General features: G+C 36.4%; 1 protein-coding gene across 1 annotated transcript; it reads right to left on the bottom strand.

Annotated features, from left to right (window-relative positions):
* Window positions 1-2,360: 2,360 nt before the first annotated feature.
* Window positions 2,361-20,267, bottom strand: LOC146164218 (cytochrome P450 1A1-like). The gene is made up of 6 exons (XM_083381795.1): window positions 19,999-20,267; window positions 19,312-19,741; window positions 10,706-10,792; window positions 5,482-5,558; window positions 5,113-5,329; window positions 2,361-4,958 (listed from the first exon to the last, which is right to left on the bottom strand). The coding sequence occupies exons 1-6, from the start codon at window positions 20,205-20,207 to the stop codon at window positions 4,194-4,196; spliced, it is 1,785 nt and encodes a 594-aa protein (XP_083237921.1). The 5' UTR covers window positions 20,208-20,267; the 3' UTR covers window positions 2,361-4,193.
* Between the last annotated feature and the right edge of the window lie 6,018 nt (window positions 20,268-26,285).

Raw genomic sequence — 26,285 nt, 5'->3', positions numbered from 1 at the left:
CGATCCTTTACCAGTCATTAAGCATATTTTTGTTATGCTTGAGTTCCTGCGTTTAGGGTACAGCATGTTTGGTTAGCTGAATTGTTCTCCTAGGCCAGTGTTTTCTCTGGCTCTTACGGCACCCCTCAGAAATAATAAATAGGTTGCGGCGCTTGTATAAGATTTTTCCGAAGGCATTTCACTAGAATAACACAATAAACGGAACTGGAAAAACACATATTAACTCTACGAAATGTAGGAAGTTATACTTGGATTTATTCCACTTTAATCTTACACAAAAAGTTGTAAGAGTTAAGCAAAAATCAGATTCCTAAAGACTCTCAAACATGTCGCAACCCTTGAGGATTAGAAATGGCACCCCAGGGTGCCGCGGCACCTCGATTGAGAACCACTGTCCTAGGCAGATGAGAAGATCTGTAAGAATGTCCACTCTCACTTCCGGGCATTATAAGTAATGTGACTTAAGGATTAATTTCTTCAACTTTTGCAAAATTTCGAATAACGTTTACTTCCGGGTCCAATCAGGTACTCGGGTAAACTATTAAAATACTCGGTCCTCTTATCAAAAACTTCACCAAGGTATCCAACCATAGTTTATTTTTAACCACACGCTTTTAATGCTTGAATTGGCAGGACGACAAGTATGCAGGCGAGTGAGTGGTTTTCTAAAATAAACGAAATCGCAAACTAAATTTACAGTTTACAACAGCAAACAGCAGTGTTGTAAACAAGTCATTTCAAAATTCCAAGTCAAGTCATTTGTAAATTAACTCAAGTCCAAGTCAAGTCCCAGTCAAGTCATTATGCGAGTAAGTCAATTTCAAGTCATGTCATTGACTATAGTCATTAACTCAACTAAAAATAACAAAATCGAAATAACAAGCAAGCTTATTACTTAACGCACAAAATTTGAAATAAATAACCCAATTTTAACAAAAAGAGATTTAAAAAAACAACTGAAGTGTTTGACAAATGACTTAAGATTAAGTCAAGTAATTTGTCCAAAAGACTTAAGTCAAGTCATTTGAAAACAGTGACTTAATCATTACAACACTGGCAAACAACAAAAATACTACGTCTGATTAAAACGTTTGTGCCTGGGTCTTCAATTCAATTTGTGCAGTTAAAAAGTAACAATGTAATCAATATTTATAAAGTTATATCAGGCTAGTTATTGTTGGCACAATGAAAAAATCACCGTTACAATAAAAACAATAATGACAACTCTTAAAAAATTTTATATACTGAGTTAACGTATACATCAACATCTATCGCAGTTACCAAATATTATAGCTAGGGGTTCCATTAACATTTAAAGATACGGCAAATGTAACTCGGCGCAGTTAGTTATAAATTAACCTTTAGAATACTTCAGGAAAGGCATTAATATGCGCAGTGTAATACCTTGCAAAACATGTCGCCTTCGTTTGCAACTAAGTCTGAGACGACTTCGTGACCGCATGGGGCAGTGTTTTTACTAATTGAATAATACAAAAGGGGAACTCTTTACAAAATGTAGATTTGCGATCTAACAATCTGTAACATCATGTTCCCACGTAAACAATTCACAGAAAAAGAAAAACATACGTATAAAATACTGCTAGCAAATATTATTAGGGATAAATGACTTAAGCAAATCGATAAATGACGCAGACAAACCTTAACTGTAACTTTAAGTACTTCAGTAGGTTTATGCCGAAAATCCGGAAATTTATGCAAATTTTGAGACGGTCTGTTTAGAAACATATACTTCATCTATTGTAGTTAAAACAGCTCCCTTTTGCTTTTAACACTCGATCTGTGGTAACCGTTAGCTCCGCCACTAAAGTAAGAAGTGCTTCTTAATCTTTTTTATTTAAACGACACACCTGTAAAGCTTTATAATCCTGGCGGCGAACTAGCAAGCGTAGCAAGATCTTATTGTTTGGTTAGACCACTAGGCTATTTCCGTAGACTAGATATACTTAAAACACAAGTTTTATATTTTAGGATATTTTTTTCACTTGCCCGCAGCGCACCTGGCAATGTTCCAGGGGAAAAATTATAATCGTCCGATCCGTTACCAAAATACGCCATTTTGCTGTAGTCAAATAAGCAACATTGATAAAATTGAACGCATTATATTTTGGGTAGGTAATATTAGTAACATAGGAATTATCGTTTGTTGCTGTTATTAATCGATTCTATTTTTTTCTAAAAAAAGCCACCTTTGCAAGTGGAAAACGTTAAATTAGTTTGGACGCTTATTATCTATACTACTACTTGGAATCGGGAATCGTTTGTTAAAAATTGTCTAATTTGTAAAACTTACTTCTCACCACATACTTATATATCGTTTATTTTGTGTTTACACGGTGATTTTATACAATAATAACAACAGTTATGCGACACATTAACAGTGATAAGGCTGGCACTGATTGCCAAACTGGCATATAAGGAAAAGCGGAACACAAATTGATAAGGCTATTTTTAGAGGTACTTTTAGCTAATTTAAAAATATGGAAAGTTTAATTTGCGTATTTAGATGTGCTTAAAAACCAACAAGAGCTAGTATCAATATAAACTACTTAATTTGATGATAAAACACGATTTATTTAAGTTGACTGGAACTTTAAAATTGTATATCGTTTTTATCTACTGGACGGCACCGTCCGTTTTACTAGTTGGTAAAGCGATATAATGTTAGATTACTAATATTCTTATGTGTAACAAATATTGTGTTTGTGCATTTCTGACTTGCAGACAGGCTTATCCCCATAAAATCGTACAAAAACAACAAAAACAGAAATAGCAACAACAAAAAATCTCGTATGTGTATACACTTTTATAGTTTCCGAAAAAATACATCAGAAATGTTTGCGTTCATTTATTCAAAGGTACAATCATGTCAAAAGCTAAATGTCACAGATCTGGAATGTTAGAAATCCTTTTCTTTCTTGGATAAAAATGGTAATACTATATGAATTATTCCAAAATCGATAACTCTGATTGTCGGCTAGTTTTTTAGTTGAGCAAACTGAGGATGATTTAAAGCAGACTCAGTAAACAGGGCAAGGAGAGGGGCGTGAGGTTACACCTTTGTTTCACCAAGATTGTGCGAATAGCATTTTAATCTGGTTGAAGATTCGCCAAGCAAATCTCACCCGCCAAGCAAATCTCAATTTAATTGGATAGTGATTTTTCAATAAAAAGTGTGGCCTAATTTATCACGGCCTAATTTATTCTCTAAGTGTTCTGACAAAAATACTAAATATATAAAACTACTGGTGTGACAAAAACTATTGCAATACCATTAGTAAAGAAAATATTGTTGAACTTCCACGACGGTCGTCAAAGAGGACAAAAATTACTTGTTCCAAACCCTAGTTAAACTTCCAGCGAAAATATAGCGAAAAAACACCAATTAAAAAAAATTAAAATTGGTCGTGAAAAACATGGTTTTACTTGATATAGAAATAAAACGAATTTTCTGAAATTGGTACATTGATGCAATGCAACAGAAACACTTTTCATAGATACTTAATATTGGATACTGATACCCGGTTTCGTTTTCTGTCCATGTTTACATTATGTAGCAGGAGGAAAATTAAACGCGAAAGTTCGCACAACTTGGACAATTTTTTGCTGACATATTCTGATACTAAAACCACTTAGAGAACACTGATGTACAAATATAAAATAAGGCGACAAATTGAAGATAAGGTTAAGAAATAGGCAAATGTGATCAATGCACTTGCATAAAAAATAAAAAATAAAAATTGGAAACGAAGTTTTATACTCGTTGTTTTTTTTTAGCCAGAGAATATTGACAATCGTTTAAAAAGTCGTGCACTCAAAGCCTATGAGCGCCAAGCAAACTCAATAAATGTACAACACTCACTAAAAATAAAAAATAAAATATAGCAATGTAGACAAAAATCGAGGTTAGAAAAAACAACACTTATTTATTTAAAACGCACCGAAAATAAAACAGGTTTAAAAATTATACGAACACCTTTAGTGTCAGCTGACAAATTGTATTATTAAATAGAACTGAAACCACCATCACATAGAATGTTCTTTGCGCAGAAAAGCATATCGTTCTTCTATTCAAAACCCGCTTGAATATTTAATCCATTCTTGTTTTATAAACGTACCCAGACTCACTGAGCAATATAGTGATGCTGAACAAGATATGTCCAGACAACTTTAAGTTAGTTTGAGATTATATGAAATATTTTGTTTCCGTTTATATCGTCCAGAGATTTTTTGCCGAGTTTGTGTCGCCGAATATGTTTCGATTGCTCCATTGTTTCCATATCGTTGTCAGAGAAATTTTCTAGTGCTATTTTCGACAAATCAACACCCGTGTGTTTAATAGGGGTTGGTGGCGTTTCTTTGTTGCTGGCACCATTGCGCACAGGGGCGGACAGTTTCTCATGGTGAGCTAGAGAACTTTGATACAGCCTCGGGTGTCGAACACGTAACCTCAAGCGCAACATTTTAGGCCTCATTGACAAGTTATAAACTCCTTCCAGACTAACGGGGTGGTCTGGGTCGGGCAAAAACTCTACTAGACTACAAATGGTGGTAATAAAATGAACAAGAAGTAACCGGGACATTTCGCCTCCCGGACACTTTCTCATTCCGACTGAGAATGCCAGGTAGAGGTCGTGCGGTTTGTCTACCAATGATCCGTCCGGCTTCAGGAACCTTTCCGGCATGAATAGTTCCGGGCTTTCCCAAGCCTCGGGATCATGATTTGCCGCGTATTGATTCACAAAAATAATAGAACTTTTAGGTATGTGATACTGGCCGAGCGTGGTGTTCTCTAATGTGCTGTGGGGGATCGTAGTTGGAGTAAAAGAGGAGTGGCGCAAAATTTCGTGAAGTACCGCTTCTGTGTATGGAAGGCGATCGCGATCCTCGATGGTTGGTAATCGTTGACCTCTAAGCAAATCGTCGATTTCTTTCTTTACCTGAAATGTACGCATTTTCCGTAAACTTATAACATATAACCAGTGTTGTTTAAAGAAGAGGGGCGTTCTAATGAATCCACAGAATCTTTAAATATCAATTGATATAAAAGCGTTTATGTAATACAATTCATAGAAAAATGAGCGTATAAAATACCTTTTGCTGATGCTCAGTAAAAAAAGTAAGATAAAGAATGATCCACTGGATGACTGTAGAAAGAGTATCCTGGCCTGCGCCAAACACATCTGTTGTTAATGCGGTGATTACTTCCTGGTCAAGCAGTTTGTTGGGGTTGTCAATACTTTCAGTTATGTAGGTGTCAACAATATCCCGAATAACCCCATATATGTATGTTTCTCGGTGTTCATTGCTCCTGTAACGAATTACGTATTAAATTCAAATTGAGGATTGCTATTTACGAAGATAACAGTTTGCTTAGAATAATTGTATTTATGCTATATTAAATTGACAAATACTATATTATAATCCAAACAATTTGTGAAATATTGAAAAAATGTTTCCTACCTTTCTATCATCCAGTTATTGGTACGATTGTTAACAAAGTTAAAGGTTTTTATCACGTTAGCGAATTTCGGTATCACCTGAAACAACAAATCGTTAAAGTAAGTGTCTTTGCGTGGATACATTAACAAACCTACCATTATGTTACAATTATATTTAGGAATTTTGAAGGAAAAGGCTTAATTTGACCCAAAAAACCATTGCCAAGCAGACATATCAGTTGAGTATATACGAAGCTCATATTGAGGAGGATCGTTTTTAATAGTCTATTTTTTAATGATGTCACCTATGCAGATAGTTTATCGAAGTTTTCTTTCTGCTTTTTGACGTACGTGTTGCAGTCAACTATTCTGAGCCAAAAAAACGCTTCAACCTGGCAGGGACAGTCAGCGAGATTCTGGTCGCACATTAGCTTATCTTCTGGTAATTGTAATCAACTATGCCTGGTAGCAACAGTTTATATAAGGGCTTATGGATTTACTATTAGGGAGATCATCCGGGCTTCGCTGTATAGTCCGTTGAATCATTGTATAGATTCTCATTCATTGTATAGATTCTCATTCACCCAACCTTCCTTCCTGTGTGTCAACTTTACAACCTTTACATACTTTTAGGATTTCTTCTGCTATGAATTCACTGGATAAAGGTACCGACACGAAACCAACTGCAGTATTAATCTTGTCGCTTTCATAAAATTAATCACATTTGACTGGTTCTGCTGAACAGCTTCCTACCGAGTTCCAGTACAGTTTTAGTGGTGCAAGTTATATCAACGTTTTGGCAATGGCATTTCTGCAATTTCAACTAGTTCATTCAGTGGAAACTTTCAATAAGATTCAGTGTTTCATCTCTTCTCATTTCAGTTAACGGTCGTTATACTTAGGCCTTTTCGGCACTTTTATTCGCTGCCTGAGTGTAACATACACTCTGCTTGCCATTTTCGCTCCACACGCCAGTGCTCTCTATATCTTGGCACGAGAAAATTCGGAAGTTTATTTCTATGTCTTCATTCCGTTTTGTCTAAAATCCAATCATTTCCCTCTACCCGTTTATCATCTTTGCAATGTCGACGAGCCTGTTGACGTACTTCTGCGCTTTTTGTGCCTTTTCGAAATATGTTACCAACCGCTCGTATAGGATGAAGCCAGTTACGAGCGATCGTAGCAAGCATAGCAGCTTCCACGGTCCCCCGAAGAACCTTCTAAAAGACGAACCATGTGCCATTCCATGCACTTTGTTTTTTTAAATTTCCTATGAAACTTATTCGAATAGAATCAAGTTTTTCTTTGCACGCCACAATTAATCTGCGGGACAACAACATCACCTTACCAGTATATCATGAATCAAGATATTCCATTTTTCACAAATTATTTTACAAATTTTACGTCATATTGTGACGTCGTAAAACCAAAACATCCTTTTGTTTACGAGTAAACTTGTGTGGAAATATGCAATCGAATTTCATTCTAATCAGGCGAAGATTGGAAAGAAGAGGAAGACTTAAAATATTTTAATTGTGCAGGGACATGTTTATTTGCCATTGGAAGTTCATGTTTCCAAAAGCTTGATTTCAACACGTCAAAGTGGATATCGTTAGCCCTCTTCCTACATGGAAAGCTACAATACTATATTTGCTAACGATGAAAAGTGGCCTGGGACAGTTCCAATTCCCGACGCTGCCACAGTAACTCGTGCACGCGCGTTTGCTTTTTTTTATTGTCCGTTTTGGCATTCTAAATGTCGTCCGATAGAAGACTACATATTGTCCTTGTTGATATTAGGCGTAGTTTTAAAATTGTTTACCATGCCTAAGCTGATGCTCACGTCGAAAGTTTGAAAAAAAATCTATTCGCACGAATGCGTGGACCAAACTGGACAGAAGAATCGCCTTGTGTTTTCCTCAAATCGGCCAATGTCAAAAGAAGATTAAATCTTTAAGCGTGGTGTTAGTTATTTGAAAACATACTACCCTTCCTGACAATTTTGTTCTGAACGTATTTAACTGGGTCGTATTAATGATTTTTTTTAATTAGTTCGGGAACTCACTGGGTAGCCTACTTCCTACGAAAATATTTAACATTACAATGTTACCCTTAATGTACCAAGTGTCTTGTCAAATTGTGAAGATGTTTGTGTTTGCAAAGATTACCATGTTCCTCTTAATCCACCACTGTATCCATTCGCTATATGAGAGAAGATTTAAAAGTGAAGAGCGTTGCGCTTTCAGGCCTCACATAAAAATTTAACGCTACTGGTCCGAACGGCCAAGCCACGTACGAATTTTAATCCCGCTTCTGAGATGAGTTATGTTGCCATCAATTGTTTCCTAAAGGCGTTACCTCGGCATTTACGTACATGTTTGCCTATTTTCGCTAACTTTTACGACCTGAATGCACCTTTTTTGCAGTTTAATTGAATGGTTTGCCTATTTAAAGGAATTCACTGAAGTCCGAAAGTGCTGTGGTATTACCCTTTTCATCTGTTCACAACCTCGCGCTGTATGGACTTGAGTAGACGATTTAACTTACTTGAAACACAAGTTCGTCCTAGAACATCGAGCTTCTTATAATTACTTGAATTATGAAGTCACAATACAGCGTAAATGATTTTTATCCCCCCATTTTACGAAAGCCATCATTGATGGGCGCATGCGACTTGCTTTAATTCTCATTTAAATTGCAAAAAGACAGATTTTCATTGTATATATTGCCTTTGCGTTTGACTTAAGATTTTAATGAACGCTTAGATTATACGTACTTCGGGGTTTGCTTGTCGTTTGTAATTCTCATTACGACCAATGGGTCCCAGTAATGGAGTTAACAAAACTCAAATATTTTCGAAGCGTGTCGCACGCCCACAACGCGTGTCTTTATGACATGCAAGTCTCCCATGACGAACGCAAAACACAAAGTGTGGCTTTTTCCATTCGCTGTAATACAGTTGGACCCGGTAAGTGGAGTGTATAACGTGTCTGGTCGTAAATATGGTTTTGTCGCAATGAAGGGGCACTTATGTTCAACGACAATTCTTGACAAAATTTAGTGAACTAAAATACCTTTTTAAAGACAAAAACGCATCGTATATTAATTTGCTGCAAACCGCAAGTTTCGGATATCTATAGCTGTACAAGTACATACTTGAGCTGTACAAGTACATCACTTGACGGCGTAACAAACTCCTACCTTTTTGTTTTTTTATAATGGAATTAAGTAAAAATACTAAAAAATGGCAACTTTATCTTAAAGTTTAACGCTTACACTAAAATACACAGGTATGCTTGGCGACAGGTATGCTTGGGGACAAATTCCAATTGAGAGTATCATAACTAGGACAGAATTTCTTATCGATTTTCCCCGTAACCGCCTAGTGGTAGACAGTGTCACATATAGCTAAACCAGGAACTATCAAGCACACGCGCCGTGCTTTACTATTTATTGGATGACCTTGCAGCTAAGCCGTGCTTAGTTTTCGCCTGTTGACTTGTTTTCTTTTGCCTGTTGAGTTCGAAAGGCACGTCGTGTTTATATTTTATCACAATTACCACTGCCATTCAAGCTAAAGAAAAACAGCTTTGATAAGGAACCATCTGAACATATCCGCAGCGTTTGCATAATTAATGCACATCGACCACAACATTAACAACAGAGTGTAAATTGCGCGACACGAAATACATAAAGCCCTTACCTAACGAAACCAAATCTGAAAGTGGCTTCAGTAAAAATGGGTTTATTTCTAATCCGCACGAGACGCCGTTGAGCCAATGGCCGAAAAAAATAAATTGTCTATTTCAAATAGTCACGTTTAAGGCGTTTAGGTATAGGCTATATATGTTGTAATTAACAAATTTTACCCTTTATTTGAAAAGTAAACTCGAAAAGAAATATCATACTCTATTCACGGCTTTACGTTATATTACTAGTTGAGCAACCTAATTTATATTTTTATGGTAGTGTCCTAGTTTTGGGTGACAAAATTAAACTCAACATCTAATTCGAAGTATGTGTGTTAACTTGAGCACAAAGTTGTACAATTGTTACCAAAAAACAGACTTAACTTTTTAAAACAATGAAATATATCAAACTACACTATTCCTTAAAAACGAAATTAACTTTTAATTGCTGTTGAAATGGTTACGCATTTTTTTAAACATGTATTGCTAGTCATCACACATAGAAAAACTCTATCTTATTTTTTAAATGAAATTTTGAGAAATATAGCACGGTTGATGTTGTACTCTCGGGCGTAAGCTTTCGATGGACGCTGTATTAAGCAGTCATTTCTACGCGGCAATTACGCACGCGACAATCACAGAATCTGTAACTTTTAAATCACGTCGCTGGGGACAATTGGTGTCGTCCATTTTCCTCGCCCGACGCCCGTACATCCTAGTTCAGGCTATAAACGCGACCAGGGCTAACGCTGGCACTTATAATTTGCCCAACGCCACCTCGTCATAGTTAATGATAGGAAGAGACCGCCGGGCTCTTGTCACGCGATCGTGCCAGACTTTTAGAGCAGCGGAATACCAGCGCGGTGAACTCGCACAGGTTCACAGGTTTATGAACCCGATAGGTTCACCGCATGTTTCGGACGGTGACCGTTACACTTCGATAGGCAAAAGGTGGTCACGTGAACAAAGCACAGGATGAACTTATACTCGTATGTGGTTGGTTAAGGACAAAAATATTATTTTACTAAATTTAAACAGAAAACAACTAAAAAAAGGCGAATGGCGCAGCAAAGTTGCTGATGTTCGACGAAATGAGGGTTTGGTTTTCCTGTGTGTCGCTTTACATGCGCGTGGGTCACTGGAAGTTCAGCGATCCGTGAAGAGTAGCATGCTTCTGGCGATGGCAAAGTGCTATCGATTGGTGGCTTTTTCGCAGATAAGAGCGTACAGCAAATCAAGAGGAAAAGAGAGAAAAAGATTAGCATGCGATCCCGATTCGGAGAAACTATGCAAAATATTCACATCTAAAGCGCGGCGCTTTTAGACTATACAAAACACCTATGGCGGTTTAAACAAAGCTAAACTAAATGAATAGTAACTTTGACCCCTGGAATTTATTTATTTGCTTCTACGACAACGATTCCAAACTTTTAATGCCAATGTTTAGATGATATTGTTTTAAATATTGTTTTCGATTTATTTTCAGGAAAATGTAATAACGGATATGCCAAATGTCATCTAAATTGCAGAAAGTATTTTATTTAAACTAAAACGAACCTTAATCCAAGGCATGACATCAATTTGACTTCCAGCTCCAATTACTTTTCCGAATTCTCTATTGAGGCTGACGAGATTTTGAAACTCCTGAATAAAATTAAAAAATCTAGTTTTAGTTTATAATAGAGCGAAAATTAAAAAAAAATATTTTCCAAAAGTAAGATAAACAATGTTGTCTATGCTTTCTAAATTGTTGATGGTAGAACAGTATCATGTGATAAAATGCCTGACCAATGTTTTATTCTTTAAACGGACGTTTCTGCAGCTGATATTATGCAGAAGATGTGTAATTTTGTTGCGTTAAATTGTTCTCAGTAACATATGTTACTTAGAGGAGAAGCAAACTTTTAGAACAAAAAACGTTGACGACGAACAGTCATTTTCATATTGGAAAATAAACTGACAAAAAAATGGCGATAGGCAATAAAGGTAAATGTTAAGTAGTTGCTTGTAGTTTTATCAAAATTAATACTTTCAGTGTGATGATTGTTTTAGCAATAAATTCATTTGTCAAAAACAACATATTAAAACTTACTTTTCCCAGAAAAAAATTAAGCGGCACGTGGTTTGATACAAGACACACAAGTTCCACACAATATGCGTCAGAATGATTTAGCGTCAATTTGTTTATCTCCTAGACGAGGTTTATTAAAGTTTTAGTTAGCAAGAAAAATATTATAAAAGTATGAAGACATCCCAATAAGTGTTTTTTGTATGTCGATCAAAGCTGTCGTGAGTGTGGAGTATAGACTATGCTATAACACGAATAAGCCGCTATTATTAAGACGTCTATGATAGATAAGAAATAACGCTGCTTCACGTACCCTTTTCGTCAAGTAAAAATAAAAATAAAACAAGATATGTCCCGAAAATAAATTTTCGGCCCATATAATTATTATACACCTTTAAATTTTTTGGTCTGTCCACATTTACGGTGAACATAATTGCGAATTCTTCATATAGTAGGTACTAAAGTAGTGTACTTCCAATCAAAAATAAAATAATGCTTTTGTTTTCATTAGTAAAACTTTTTTATATTTGATATTCGTGTATGCTCGGTCACTATACACTTTGTTTTTTAAATTTGATATTCGTGTATAATCGGTCCTTATACACATCGATAAATCTATAGCAAGATTATAGGTATGCTTACGATGGATAAATAACAACTAGAATAAATTTAGATCATTCAATAAGCGCTGCTGTGGTCAACGGAATGACTAATCTTCACTAAATGCAGCAAGTTTTAAACCAACAAACAACTTAAAAAACGAAATTACATCAATTTGCCTAGAAACGCCAGCAGTGCTGTTTCATGAATGTGGAATCAGGACAAAAAACAGTAAAAAGCAATGGGAATCTCCCTTGTACGATTCTGCCAGTGTAAACGGGCGTATTTGCGGCCAGTAATGGTCAACATCTTGAATACGTCAATAATAAATCGGCTTAGAGGTGTTCGCGCTTTTGTCTGACTGTGCTTTGCTGTCGAAAAACGCGTACTTAACTTGGAGCAACTGTCACTGTTGTTAAAGCTTGCCTGGAGAAGCAACTGGTTGATTTTCCTACCCAGTCTAAGTTAAACGTTAACACACGTCAGGTTACACATCCCTCCCCTCCTATTCATAGTAATTTTCCGAAGTTTCCTATTGGTGTTTTAAACTAGTCCACTTGCACCAAGACGTCTTCATATAAGAAATAAGGTATTACGAGAGAGTTGCATTTTTTGCCAGTTATGTTTTTTCAAGAAGTTAATACGCAACTATACACAATGATGTTTTGCTTTGGGGAACATTATTATAACCCGTTAAGAAAAAAACGAGAATCAATCCCTTTAAATATTTATGCGTTTATCAAAAGTTAAGTTCTCCTAAACAAAATGACGGTTTATACGAATGGCTTTTGAAAGGGTGACGGATTAGAGTCACTAATACTTAAAGCCATTTATACGATTTGCATTAGCAGTCACAGCGACCTGTTACCCGCCCACGTTTGTACAGCTAGAATTGTAGATCACTGAACTGATGCGGGTGGTTGCTAGCTGCAAATCGGATAGCGTCTCATGTTAAATTAAATGACAGTTATTACTTAAGATATGTCATCGTGGAAAGTAAACTTTGCCAAATGCCTACCATAAGAGCAATGTTTATTCCTGCACCCTCATATAATTTGTATGGAAGTTAAGTACCACACGCTTTTCGGTACTTATTTTGTTAGACAGAGTTATAGTAATGATCATTGAGGAACACAAAATAAATATTATATTTTAGCTTATATTTATCAAAAATAAATATTTTTCATACAAGGAAATATTCGTTCGACTAAAGTGAAAGTGAAACGCTTTATGCCAAAAGGCTGCAAATTAGTTGAAGATTTGAAAGGGGTCGAATATTAATAAATTTTATCATGGACGTTAGATCATGGACAATTAGATCATGGACGACCAACCATGTAAACAGATGGGCCAAATATGGAGCATGTCAAACGGCTGCAAATCAGTAAGCGGTAAAAAATAAAAATAAAATAAAAATCAGTAAGCGGTTTAAAAGTCACTACTAATCGATGAAGGGATTTCGTGCACCCAATAGTTCGATAGATAAGCTCGCCGGCGTCCGTTAAAAAATCCAAATTTTACCGCCAAGGGAGTTGCCAGGCTATATATATATACTGAAGAGATTTCAAGTGATCGACAACATATCAAATTGAATTAGTGCTTCTATTCTTGGTAAATTTGCGGATGAAAGGCTTGACGATTTGATTTAGCAAAAAACACGTATTTTTATTCGGTCATAAACCACTTGTCATAGTTTTCGTCTTGCGAGCGTAAAAATCGAAGCCTGCCGCGGGCAACATATTTTTGTTCTGCGGGCTGCGATTTGCCCTCGGGCCGCAGATTCACACAGCTGTTTTAGATCAAAATTGTCCTTATCCACAGCGGCTAAGTTAAGACAAAACATAACAAAATATGGGGGCCAATTATGGTGACAAACATTTATAATTAACAGGCTATTCCCAAGTTTTGTCATTATAGATCAAGGTAAGGTGCCCGAAAGTCGGGTAGAACGGTAACGCGTGTTTGTAGAAGCGGCCAATACCTAAGTCGCTTTTTGTGCGCTATACCGCAAGATAACAACCACTCACAACAAAATTAAAAAAATATTTAAAAAAGTTACAATATTTGTGGTTTTTAATCCAAGGAACAACTAAAGTCGTGTGCATCGAGCACTAAAGAAGTTTTATCAAGTTTCGCAACGCCTCTTGCCAGGACTAACATATATTTTCTAAATGTATGATTTAATTTTTTGCAGTAGCGTCTTAAATATTTAGCCATGCACAGAAATTGTTGAAAACTGCATGTAAATAAATATGTGGATATTGGCGATCTGACGTAGCCATTATTTGTGAAAAAAATATATAGTTATAACGGTAAGTTAAGTACGTATGCTTTGCCTACTTTTGTAACCATACCATAGAATATTGATTGAAAAACACTATGGGTATCGATTACTTAACGTCATCAATTGGTTATCTCTAGGCCCAGCAGCAAAACATTGGCAACTTCAGTGATCCTTGGACACATAAATGTGTCAATATGGATAACAGGAAAAATAGCCTACATACGTGACTATGGATTTGTGACCTTTGTGCCCTTTTGTGACATCGACGTACCTTGGTAACAATCTAACTTTTTCGAAACAAAATGCCACAATAAATTCAAATAAATCCGATACTACCATTAGGCACAACTGTGGAAACAGGCTCTAATAGTCGCGAGTTCACTAAGGCCAGATAATTGGCGCAATCTTACTAAGAGCTTGCACGCAACCGAGCTATAAATAAGTTTGACAAACAATTAGAGCACAAGTTTGTCAATTTGGCTCAACATAACGGCATTCACGTTGAAAGTATCACTAAATGCATGCATACTAGCCACAATGCACAGAATAATGTTTCAATAAGCACAATAATGAAAATAACATTATTAACCTTATTTAGTCGCAAACCATGTGTATAGGGTATTGTGGTTGCATTTCAGTATTTAAAATTATGACGGCCAATGATCAACAATTTAGTTTTTTAATTGGAGCCTGTCAACAAATTTAACTATTTGGTGACCTAATCTTGGAATGTCGAAAACATCACAGACTGCAGTTGTGTGAGTACTGTTTTGAGTTAATTGTGACACCATTCTGTAAATACTATGGTCTACTGCCTAAACGTAAATGTAACAAAACAAAAAGTCAGGTTGGTTCATTTCATCCAGGGTCAATACATCAGTTTAAACATATTTCAAATGCAAGTTAGAAAATGATAAAGCTAAGTAAAAAAACTAGACAAATAACGAATTTTCATCAATAGAATTTTAACACCGCAAAACTTTCGATACCTGAAATCTGGGAAAAAAACTGTGCAATTAAATCATAAAATATTGTATCATTTGTTTGGCGAATAACAAAACTTGTTAAACAAGGGGATGGTAATGACGATAAAAGATATATATATCAATTTGTCCAATACATTACCTGGGCGAAATATATCAGTTAAAACGTTTACGATTTGTAGGAAACGGATAAATACTTTGCCATTAAACCATGAATTGTAATTAACTGAAACCAATATAATTAGTTTGGCGAAACTGTGTGTGTGCAGTTTGGAACAAATCACCTGATGGCAGATCAGGCTTTCAATTCGCGATTTTTAACGTTTTGACAACCCGAATGTGCAAAGTGTAAACCAAGACCGCGATTGATCTTTAGAATCAACGGTTGACCTTTGCCCAAACGACGCTCTCGAGGACCGAGAGCATTCTGAATCAATCTTGCCTTTTACGCGCGACGTTAAACTTTTCACGCTCGCGTCAGGTGGTTAACGACCTCGCTAAGGGTTGCATGCCAATCGTGTAACAGTAGAGCAGCCCCTAGGTACCTTGGCACGCAACCCGACCAGACCACATAAGAAGAGCGATGATAAGAAAGGCGACTCGGCGGCACTTGGCGAGAAGGGGTTCTCACTTTTCGTCTCCGCGGCTTGGTTAAGGCACACTTCAAACCACCATCGTTTGAAAGTCCTACGTTTCTGCGTAACTTTGCTTCAGTATTTTTATCGTCCATATTACGATTATTTTAAATATATACGTATTGAATTAAAAACCAGTATTTATCGTGTAACTTTTTGCTGCAATAATGTTGGTCATTTGTTTGTTTGAAGTGACAAAAAACGAATCTAAAAAGGGTATGTTTACAAATGATTTAGTCAAACTGTTGAGTTTAACTGGTAAAATATTTGGTCATTCATGCACACAAATATACATACGTACGTACTAAATAATCGCACACACTTACACCTACGCATGCCCAAACGGCAACCTCACACATTAACCTATCAGGGGGGAATCCAGGATTTTTGTGGGTGGGAACGGCTTTTATTTGGGTGAATTCGGCAAACTTTTAAATGTAAATGAGACATTACCCATTGAGCAGAAATTTTATTTTTTAAGTTTGTCAGTCAAAACAGCGCAACATAAGATAGTGTACACGGAGCTTTGTTCTAAAAAGAGTTCCAAGGTAAAATACATACTATGAAATTCAAAAAGTTCTCGATTAGAAAAGGTAGCATAAACACGAGACTAGACTAAACCAATACATGATCTAGTCCAAACAGTATGTATTTCTTTGACAGTATATCTGCATATTTAAAAATTCTGAACTGCATGGCATTATAATTTGATGTAGACAAAACCAATTACCATTTTAAAAATGTTTAGATTGGCTCGAAACACATGACACAGTGGCTTTCAGAGGACTTTGCAAAGGAACAAAACAGGTTAAAAACAGATTATTCTCGAAATATATCATTGGTTACGAAGCCCATTAACATCGTGGCAACCTAAGCGACTATTCATTATTACAGTGATACATAGGTGCAGCGATGCGAGTCCTGGCCGGAATAAAGGTCAACGAAGCAGAACGCGTAGCCCTTTATCAACAATGCAGAGTTATTCGCTATTGAATGGTGTACTTTAGTTTGTTTTAATGGGCCTTTCATTGTTCAACAACTGACCCTGTTAAAATCGGCCAGCTGCATTAATCCGCGAATGACCGTTAGCAGTACAATATAACTCGTCGGTAGTAGCAAATTCTTTGAACTTAATAAATGCTTCATGAAAAAAAAACAGTTATTAAAGTAATATGTTACAAAGAAGTATGACACTAAACCAGTGTTTTTTAAACTTTTGCATCTTGTGGCGCATTCGGCCAGCGCAATCTTTTAATGTGGCCCGTGTGCGGAGTCTGCGGACCACGACGTAATAACATTTTTCGGTTTACAAATTCTATTTTAAATAAGTGCGAACATGCTTGTGTTTTGCGAGATAATATAAACACGCCGTAATAATTGGCGAAAACAACAAAGCGCGTAGTTTGATATTGCGTATAGTAGTTAAAGTGACTATAAGCGTATACCAATTAGGTGATGGAAAGATCAATTGATGTGTGGCAAACTACTCAGCTCGCGGACGAGTACGCGGATAAGTCTGGGGCCTAAACACTGTCAGTTTGTAAAAAAAAGAATATAATTTCCTACTTTTTCAATAAAAATATTAGTTTTAAACTTCTGTTATTAATATGTTTTTCTCCGTATTAAGTTAATCTATTCAGCCCAAATGCGTTGAGGCATGTTGCATCGTATGACTCAAACTCTACAATTTCTGTAAATTTAGAATACGAGTGCGAGCAAAACGTAAATCTCTTTTATGTGCCTAATGTATCCCTAAAAAGACCGACAAAGGTTTGTTTTTGCTTGTTGCGGCCCTTGCAGTTTAGTTGTTCAGGTCTGCTCTAAAGTAATATAAATAGAAAGGGTTATCCAGTGTTGTAAACAAGTCATTTTAAAACGACTTAAGTCTAAGTCAAGTCATTTGCGAAACAACTTAAGTAAGAGTCAAGTCATTTTCAACAAACATTTTGTTTATATGTTAACACTATTTTAACCAGGGGTGAAAGTAGAATAATTTTCTTTTTGTTACGCTTAAATTATGTCACAAACTATAGGCTGAAAACATTAGCCGATAAACAACTCATACAATAAAACAAATGCAAGGAACTGATATGACATCAAATTTTACATTTTAGTAACCTTTTACTGAGCACAAAAGCGACCTTACGAAAAAGGCGATATCTCCGGATATGGAAGCATTTGAAGAAAGCAAATACGTCATAATTCTTAAAAGGCTGTTTTACGCAAATTAATAATACTTTTGAGCATAGTAAACCATGGGTTACATGGTCCGGTGACTGAACATAGAATGACCTTTGCAGCTATTTAAAAAAGTTGCGGATTTTCCTTGGCCGGATTTTGGTTGATATATAGACCCCAAAGGAAACAAATCAGTTCAGAAAACTTGGTTCTAATTTTTTTCAGATAAAGTGAAAATCAAGGATACTATAATAATATACGTTGTTTACAGAACTCAACATATATCCACATATGTTCTTTGACTGTGAAATCTACGCATTCACGTAAACAAGGTTATGATGTTGTATATTGCCAAACACCGATTTATTTTATATTGACGGACCGTAAAGTATTTACATAGAATAACTTGCAAAACATAGGTTGGGACAGCATTAATAACCGAACTTCGACGATTATTGTATCCAAAAAAGCAAACCCTTAAATAGACAAACATAACACTTAAAAATCGTGAACGCTCTCCTTCGATTGCTAACAGAGATCAACATATCGCCCGGGGCCTAAATTTAAGTGCGGAAACTAAAATGTGGCCCAAAAGTGCAGAATGGGTAACTGCTTTTTCTGCACAGTCGCTAATCCTGTAAGTGTGACTATGTTTTCTTTTATCTCGAGCAAGATTGCTTCACATCGGTCTTGTTAGCATACCTTATAGTCGCTTGTTATATCGCCAGGAGGGCTTGAAAGCGACCGCATATGCCAAGTAATAGCGACGGAAAACGTGGCAGGGCAGGAATTCCGATCAAACACGATAGCTTTAAACGTTACAAACCGTTATGATTAATAAAACGGTAACTTATGCAAATAGCACGCAATGAAAAGTAAGACGTTATGGCGGTGCTAAAAAACTTTGAGCAATCTTTATTTGCGTATTCTACAAATACGGGGATTATCGAAATCTGTGTCTGTCGACACCAAGGAACTTTTAGGGGTCCTATTTTAATGAAGAAAAAGTCTTACCCACACAACACTCAACTAAAAACAAACTAATTAAAGTAATAACCTTATATTCCAAACGTTAAGGGTTTTTTATTTCTACAAATTTTATATTTTAACTGGAAATGTAAGAACTATGTTACGAGGCGTATTTTAATTAAAAATTGAGAGTTTATATCCTACCCGGCAAAAACCAAAAATTAGAAGACAGCAGTTAACACACAATGACTCAGCGATTAACAATTAATTTAAATGAATCAAGATATCTTTGGAATCGGTAATTGATTCGAAACTCAATTCAATTTACAAAAGTAACAGTTTATAGTAGACAAATTAGTATTAGCGACCCTTTAATAATCAGACGTTACAATACACAAGTTTATGTACGATAGAGTGTTATTCAGGACTCAACTTTCTGGACGTACCTTATTTCCGTAATCGTAGCGATGTCCAAACATTATGGCGCAAACCAGGTTTGCAATGCCGACTTGAATAGTGTCTTCCGGTTCAATAGAACGTGATGGATGCAAGCTGCACAATTTAAGTAGCTCTCTCGTCATCATCAAAGTTTCCGTTCGAACATGACGACACAGCAGATTCCTTGTCCTTTGTTCAGATACAAACTTGTGCAATAGTCTGATAATAGTGTTTTTTCTCGCCTGCCACATGCCAGGTTGCGTCGCTTCGTCGTTAAATACGATTCCCTTTCCTTGGGAAATGTTACGAAACGAATTGAATTGCGGTCTGCCCGAGAATACCTTCCTCTGTCGCACAAGGGCGTCTTTGATTACCTTGTAGCTATTCAACACCACCACGTCGGCGTTGCCCATCTTCATGAGGTAAATGCTACCATACCTAGAAACAAAATATTTTGTTGTAGCATGATTTGCACTAACCGATGGTGAACCTGTCAATATTAACCGATGGTGAAAATGTCAAGATTAATGTGAACATTTGAACCGCACGGTACAATACCCCTTGTACCTTCGGAACAAAATTAGAACCTATAGAAGTCTTTGGAAGTGATCGAGCAAAGCACGCACCTTCCATTATACAGCAAATAGTAATACTAAGTGAAAGTTTAAATGTGTCCCTTCACATGCAAAACCCACCTTTTTGCCATTGCTTGCATAGAAAGTTGTGGTTGCTTTCCCAGTGATAGAACGTTACCAATGATCGGCCATGGAAAGGGCCCAGGAATTTTAGGCCGTGATTTTAAATAATACGAAAAGTGGGAAATAAGCAGCAATATAACAATAGCAATTACAGCCTCCGTCATATACGATGAAACATACCAAACCATAGCTTCGCTTAACGCCATTGCTTTGTGGTTTTGTGTAGTCAGTGGTTAATTAATTTTTTTTGATATTTCCAGCTTTACTTTCGCTATACTGTATGAATAAAAAAGAAAATAAATTTAAATCTCGTCGATTGACTTTTGAAAGATACCGTTGGAACAACAGAACATAGCGCTTAGTGTGATTTTTGTAAATCTCCATCCGCCTCTATAAAAAGTTATACTGAAGTTTTATTTAGTCGTCCCTGCATGCTGCACATAAGGTAAACGCAATTATAACTCATTGACATTATAGGAATGTGCCCACGATTGATTTCGGCGAGTGACGGACTGTTAAGAAATATATGGCATAAACCCACCAAGCCATTCAATATTACGACACAATGATCCATTAACCAAGCTGATGGACACTATCAAAATAGATGAGTGTATCATGGAAGCATTTATAACAAAACATGATTTCAACGTTAAAAAGCAATAGTCTTTTGCGTAGCCGCTTCTTTAGAATTCTCGAAGCGCAATTTTATTTAACTTGTTGACTGACGGGTTAAAAAGTCGTACTTCAATCGGAGAGAAGATTTTAATGAATCTTGTAACAGCAAAATATAAACCTACTAGAGGTGCTGTTAAAAAAACTAGCTGTTTAATTCCTATACCGAAAGCAGAGCGGAAATTGTTGTGAACTTGATTCAATTGTAAAGCCTATTATTCGTCAAATTATTGCGATGTTCATGGTGAAAGTAACACGCAAGACCACTATTGATTTTATTTTAATTAATTAAGCTCACTTGCCACAACAATATTAAAAGAGCTGAAAGGAATAATTTGTTTACAGAAAGACGACAACTGTGGTCATCAACATTTGACTGGCAAATAGTATTTATTGCGACATTTATGCGCTATGATAATGGAAACCACATTCTCTCGCTATAACAACATTTACGGAATATTGTACTCGCAACATGCGGCGGCACTAAGTTAAGAAGATCGATAACCCAATGTGACGACCAGCTAATATAAATATTTCACATCAACATACCTTTTATAACTAACAATATCCTTTATCATAGGTCCGTCTCTTGTAGTATGTATAACAACAAATATACCAGTACTTAACTGTTCAATGAATAAACGATTCACCGTTTTTGTACAGAGTTTACCGGAGCATCTTAAGGCCAAAAGCGCAATGCTGCCAAAACACACACATTAAAGACACCGTAAGTGTGAAACAACAACTTATTAAATCTAGGTCAGTTAGCGATTTTCTTTAAGCAAATATTTGTTTAATATTCCGTTTCGGTAAGTCGTCAAGTATTACGCATCCATTGCTTTCAAATTCAATAAAACTTCTTATGAACATTACTGAAACAAGTTTTATCTAATTCTAAAATATAAACAGTATTTGCCCTAAAACAATAAAAATCGTACCTAACTGTCTCAGAACCGTCGAAGATGTTTCACCAAAACTAACTACAAATTTAACTAATTGTAGATGTTTAATACCAATCAGATAACTATAGCGCAGAGGTGGGCAATCTTTTCAGCAACGCTACTCGCAGATAAATATTAATAAGTTTGAAGAACCACATAACAATCAACATGGATTAAAGTTTATTTTTGTGCCATCACATGAAAGTGGCTTCTGTGGGCAACAACAAGCCAGTTATTAGTAAATTAATCACCAACGTTAAAAGTCGTTAAGCTTCTGTTGATATTTACCTGGCATATTATTGACTCTTCTACACACAACGCAGACGCAAAATATACTTAAACGACCCAGCCAAACAACGTCAACTGATATACATTCTGTAACTTCCCACAATCTGATTGCAGGGCGGCCTCAAAAGTGAGAATAGAATACGGTGTAAGCTTGGGTAAACCAAAGCACGTCCCGCAGGCGAACACACAGGCACGCAGAACCTGTTGAAGTGATAATCACGGGCCGTTCGCACGCAAGTCTAAGGGGAAAAAGGCGAAGCGGTCGCTCTTGCTGCACCTTTCTGCGCGCCGCGCTATGCGATAATTCGTACAAAAAGGGACGTTGCTTCCTCACTCAGCCGCCTTTGTTCTTTCTTGTTAGCACTGCATTTCGCATGTTTTTAAATTAACGATGACCATCACATTATCACAAAAGTTTAGGAAACACAACGTCAAACATAATGTGTTGTATTCATATGTATTACTTGCGGGTTATCACCAACTCTGCATATTGTAACGTAATTGAAAACTGATGTTTTACTTTACTTAATGCAAAATAATAAAATTGTCGTGTTTAGTTGTCGAACAAAACTGTTTTCACTGTTTCATGCAACATTTTAATGCGTTTCTTATGTTTTTCGTAATAAGTTGTGACACGCCAAGTAATTGTATTATGGAATTGTTTGGTAATATGCAAGAATTACAACATTTTTTAAACGGTCTGATTCCTTGTGATTGTTTTTTGTACGCCGTAATCCTTTTCCAAGGCTGCTCGCACAGAAATATATTTTGTCGAATTGTCTGAAATTTAAACTTAACTTTGAAAGATCTATACCTCAAAACTAATTGCTTTGACAATAATTTTTTTCTTTTTATTATTTTAGTAGAAATAATAAGAATGAGGTAAAATAGGCATCAAGCTTTTAACTGATTCGTTGTTTTGTATAGAAAAAATATATTTTGTGGTCGCAGTAAACGTGGTTGTAAACTAATAAAGTACAAGTTTCGTACTTCCAGGTAACAGAGATGTTTTGGCATAGGGCGTAAATTGCGATCGTTTTACCCTTCACGCTATTTTTTAACACGCAGCAACCAACCCACACAATCGGCATGCTACGTTTAGTCGTACACAATTGAACTGTTTCACCAACGGTCGTTAAAGATCACTCAATGCGCTATGTAGTGTCATCTAGTGTTTGACTAAATAAGTATGTATTAAACTGGGAAAAACACACAATATTGTTCTGTCTAAACCAGTGGTTCTCAACCAGTGGGCCATTGCTTACTGGTGGGCCATAAGAACATTTGAGGTGGGCCACAGACCAATTTGAAAACGCTAGATTTGGTTTCATTTGTGTCACTATATTTAATTTTACAGGAACAATGGCTTGGGGAGGAATAAAAAGTATAGCTGCAAGTATCTCACTAATGCAAGGTTGAATAGATAATCTGTTTTAAAATATGCTCTGTTGTGTTTTGTTCTAAACCAGTGGTGCTCAAAGTTTTTTTCGTATTTCTCCCTTAAAGACTTAAACAATGTTAATTCCTCCCCAAAAATCCCAAAAAGAAGTATTGCCAAAATTTCACAGTATATGGATATGATATGCAAGGAGCGTTTTTATGATTTATCTTAGAGATAACAGTGAACATTACAAAGTAGGGTATAATTAAAAACAGTACAAAAATGCAAAGAACAATTTTACCGAACGAAATATTTATAAAGTATTTACAAAACGTTATTTATTGTTAATATGAACCATGAGATTTATGTTTAAAACAAAAAAACGATGAAAATTGAGCAGAAAAGCATGTAAGTTTTTCCGAAGATCATAAAGTGTTCCCCCCATTTTTTTTGTTAAAATATCTGTAATGGCACTAAAACCACATGCAACTAAATATGTAGTCGGAAATGGAAGTGTTTGCTCTGCAACGGTTAATTTGGCATACTTGGAACAAACTTGTAGATCCAACCACATTAGCTGTTTTTTAAATAAATGAATTGGAAAAAGTCGCTCCCGAGCATTTGCTTTGGCATTTTGCAGAATTTAAAATATGTACTGGATCTGGGCAACCTTATGTTTTACCCTTACTTTACTTTACTTTTACGTATCACTTTTACAAACATGCAAAAAGTTAAAACAAACAAACAGAATAAAACAGACACCTGGTGCTAGTGAACTTTACTTACTGTGACGAAACAATAGGTATTGTAAACTTAACAGAGTCTAATATGACGTAGGTTTAACACAGTTAAAGCAGCATATTGTCTTCACTTCGCATAAGGCTACTTTAAGTCTTATAGTAGGTAGACGTTCCCATTTAAACTTTGTGCAGTTAGTTATGTGTGTTAATTATCAAATAATATAATGTGAGCCATTTTCATTCACTTTTCCTCCCCCAATTCCTCCCTGGAACCAATTTCCTCCCCAATATTTAAAATTCCCCCGAAGTGAGCCAAGTGGCTCCCTTTGAGAACCACTGTTCTAAACCTATTTACAGTTTTTTTCTTTCATAAAACTATTGGGCCACAGAATTTCTTTACAACGTAAATGGGCCACGAAAGAAAAAAGGTTGAGAACCACTGGTCTAAACACAGTGATACAAAATGTAAAGCGTATAACTTGACATTGCGTTTACTTTTAGGAAACGAAAATTTAAAAGCACGCGAAAGGCTCTAATCGTCCCTATGGTATTTATATCGATGTTTTAATAAATAAGTCTCTTTGTATGCTGGAACTAATAAACTTGATTTTTAGGAGTAATGTTACGAAGTGCGACATTTTTGACAACTTTAAAAATAATCTCGCTGCTGTAGGAAACGTTTATCAGTCGCCTGCATATCAAGACAATCTTTTTGCTATAACCACAGTACTGTATGTATTTTGGTTTAACCCACTTCACCACGCATTTATCTAGCTCAGTGGTGAGACAGGCTTGCCTTATTATGTGGCTCATGTATTCAATACAGTACCTACAATATTAAATGTTTACGCAGACGACTTATTCTTTTAATTAACTTTTTTACACGAGGTCAAAATTTGCAAAAAATTATTTCAAGTCAATTTCTTTTAAAAAAATACACAAAAATCGTTTGCATAATTAACAAGAACTGTAAAGACCTGTTTGAAATTGTCGTTCAGTTTAATATCGACCCATTGTTCTTCCTTTGCGACCCATGTTTTGGTCGCCACCCATAATAAAATATATACTTTTCACACTCACAATTCCAGATTAGTAACCCCGTCTATTCGGAATAAGTCCTAAATCCGTCGAAATAAAATCTTAAAGGTAAGAATCGGGCCAAAACAACACTTTAACTAACCTCAAACCCCACCCCTAACTACATTACTAACTCCCCTAATAATTTCAACACTAACCCATGTTTTAACCCCACCCATTACCCACCAAGCCACCATCCAAAAACCACAAACAGGACCAAAATTCCAGTGCCAAAACAGAGGCGCCCTGACGGCGCCGGTAAGACTAGGGGATCCAAACGTAGTTACCAAAACGGTTGATGCCAGACCGATGGTCCCCAATCGTCTCATGCATACCTTCTACCTACAGATTCGGGCGTTAGTTTGGCCATTTAGGCATTCTTCCGGTGAATTTAGGACTTATTCAAATGAAGTACACCGAAAGCCATTGCAGACTCACCGAATCTGTTGTTCTATAATGCAAGCAGGGAACGCTAGAAAAACAACTAGCCTGCAGTGAGGTTCGACGAACTCACGACCTCTGGTCAAGCCGGGACCGTCGCTCTACGAACTAAGCTATGCAGGCTCAAAGAGAGGAGCGAGTCGAGAAACAACCATACGCCAATGCTTGCTCATTTTGTTAATACATGCAATTCAATTGAAGAGGGTCCACAGTACCATATCATTTATTCAATGAAACATGCACACATATGTGTGTTACCAATTGAGATCTAGGCCTTCTGAAGCTGCTTTTTGGCCAACGATTACGGCTTACGTATAATTAGTACACCGAAAGCCATTGAAGACTCATACAATCTGTTGATCTATGATGCAAGGCAAGCAGAGCAGGCTAGAAAAAAACAACTAGCCTGTAGTGAGGTTCGAACTCACGACCTCCGGTCAAGCCGGGGGGACGGTCGCTCTACCAAATGAGCTATGCAGGCTCAGAGAGAGGAGCAAGTCGAGAAACAACCATACGGCAATGCTTAGTACAAGCAATTGAATTGAAGGGGATCCACAGTACCATATCATTTATTCAATGAAACATTCACACATATGTGTGTTACCAACTGAGATCTAGCCCTTCTGAAGTTGTTTTTGACCAACGATTACGGCTTACGTATAGTTAGTATACCGAAAGCCATTGAAGACTCACCGAATCTGTTGATCTATGATGCAAGCAGGGCAGGCTAGAAAACCAACTCGC

The sequence above is a fragment of the Ascidiella aspersa genome, chromosome 2 (assembly GCF_963924565.1).
Source record: "Ascidiella aspersa chromosome 2, kaAscAspe10.2, whole genome shotgun sequence".
NCBI lineage: Eukaryota > Metazoa > Chordata > Ascidiacea > Phlebobranchia > Ascidiidae > Ascidiella > Ascidiella aspersa.
This window is presented reverse-complemented; position numbering and strand designations above follow the sequence as displayed.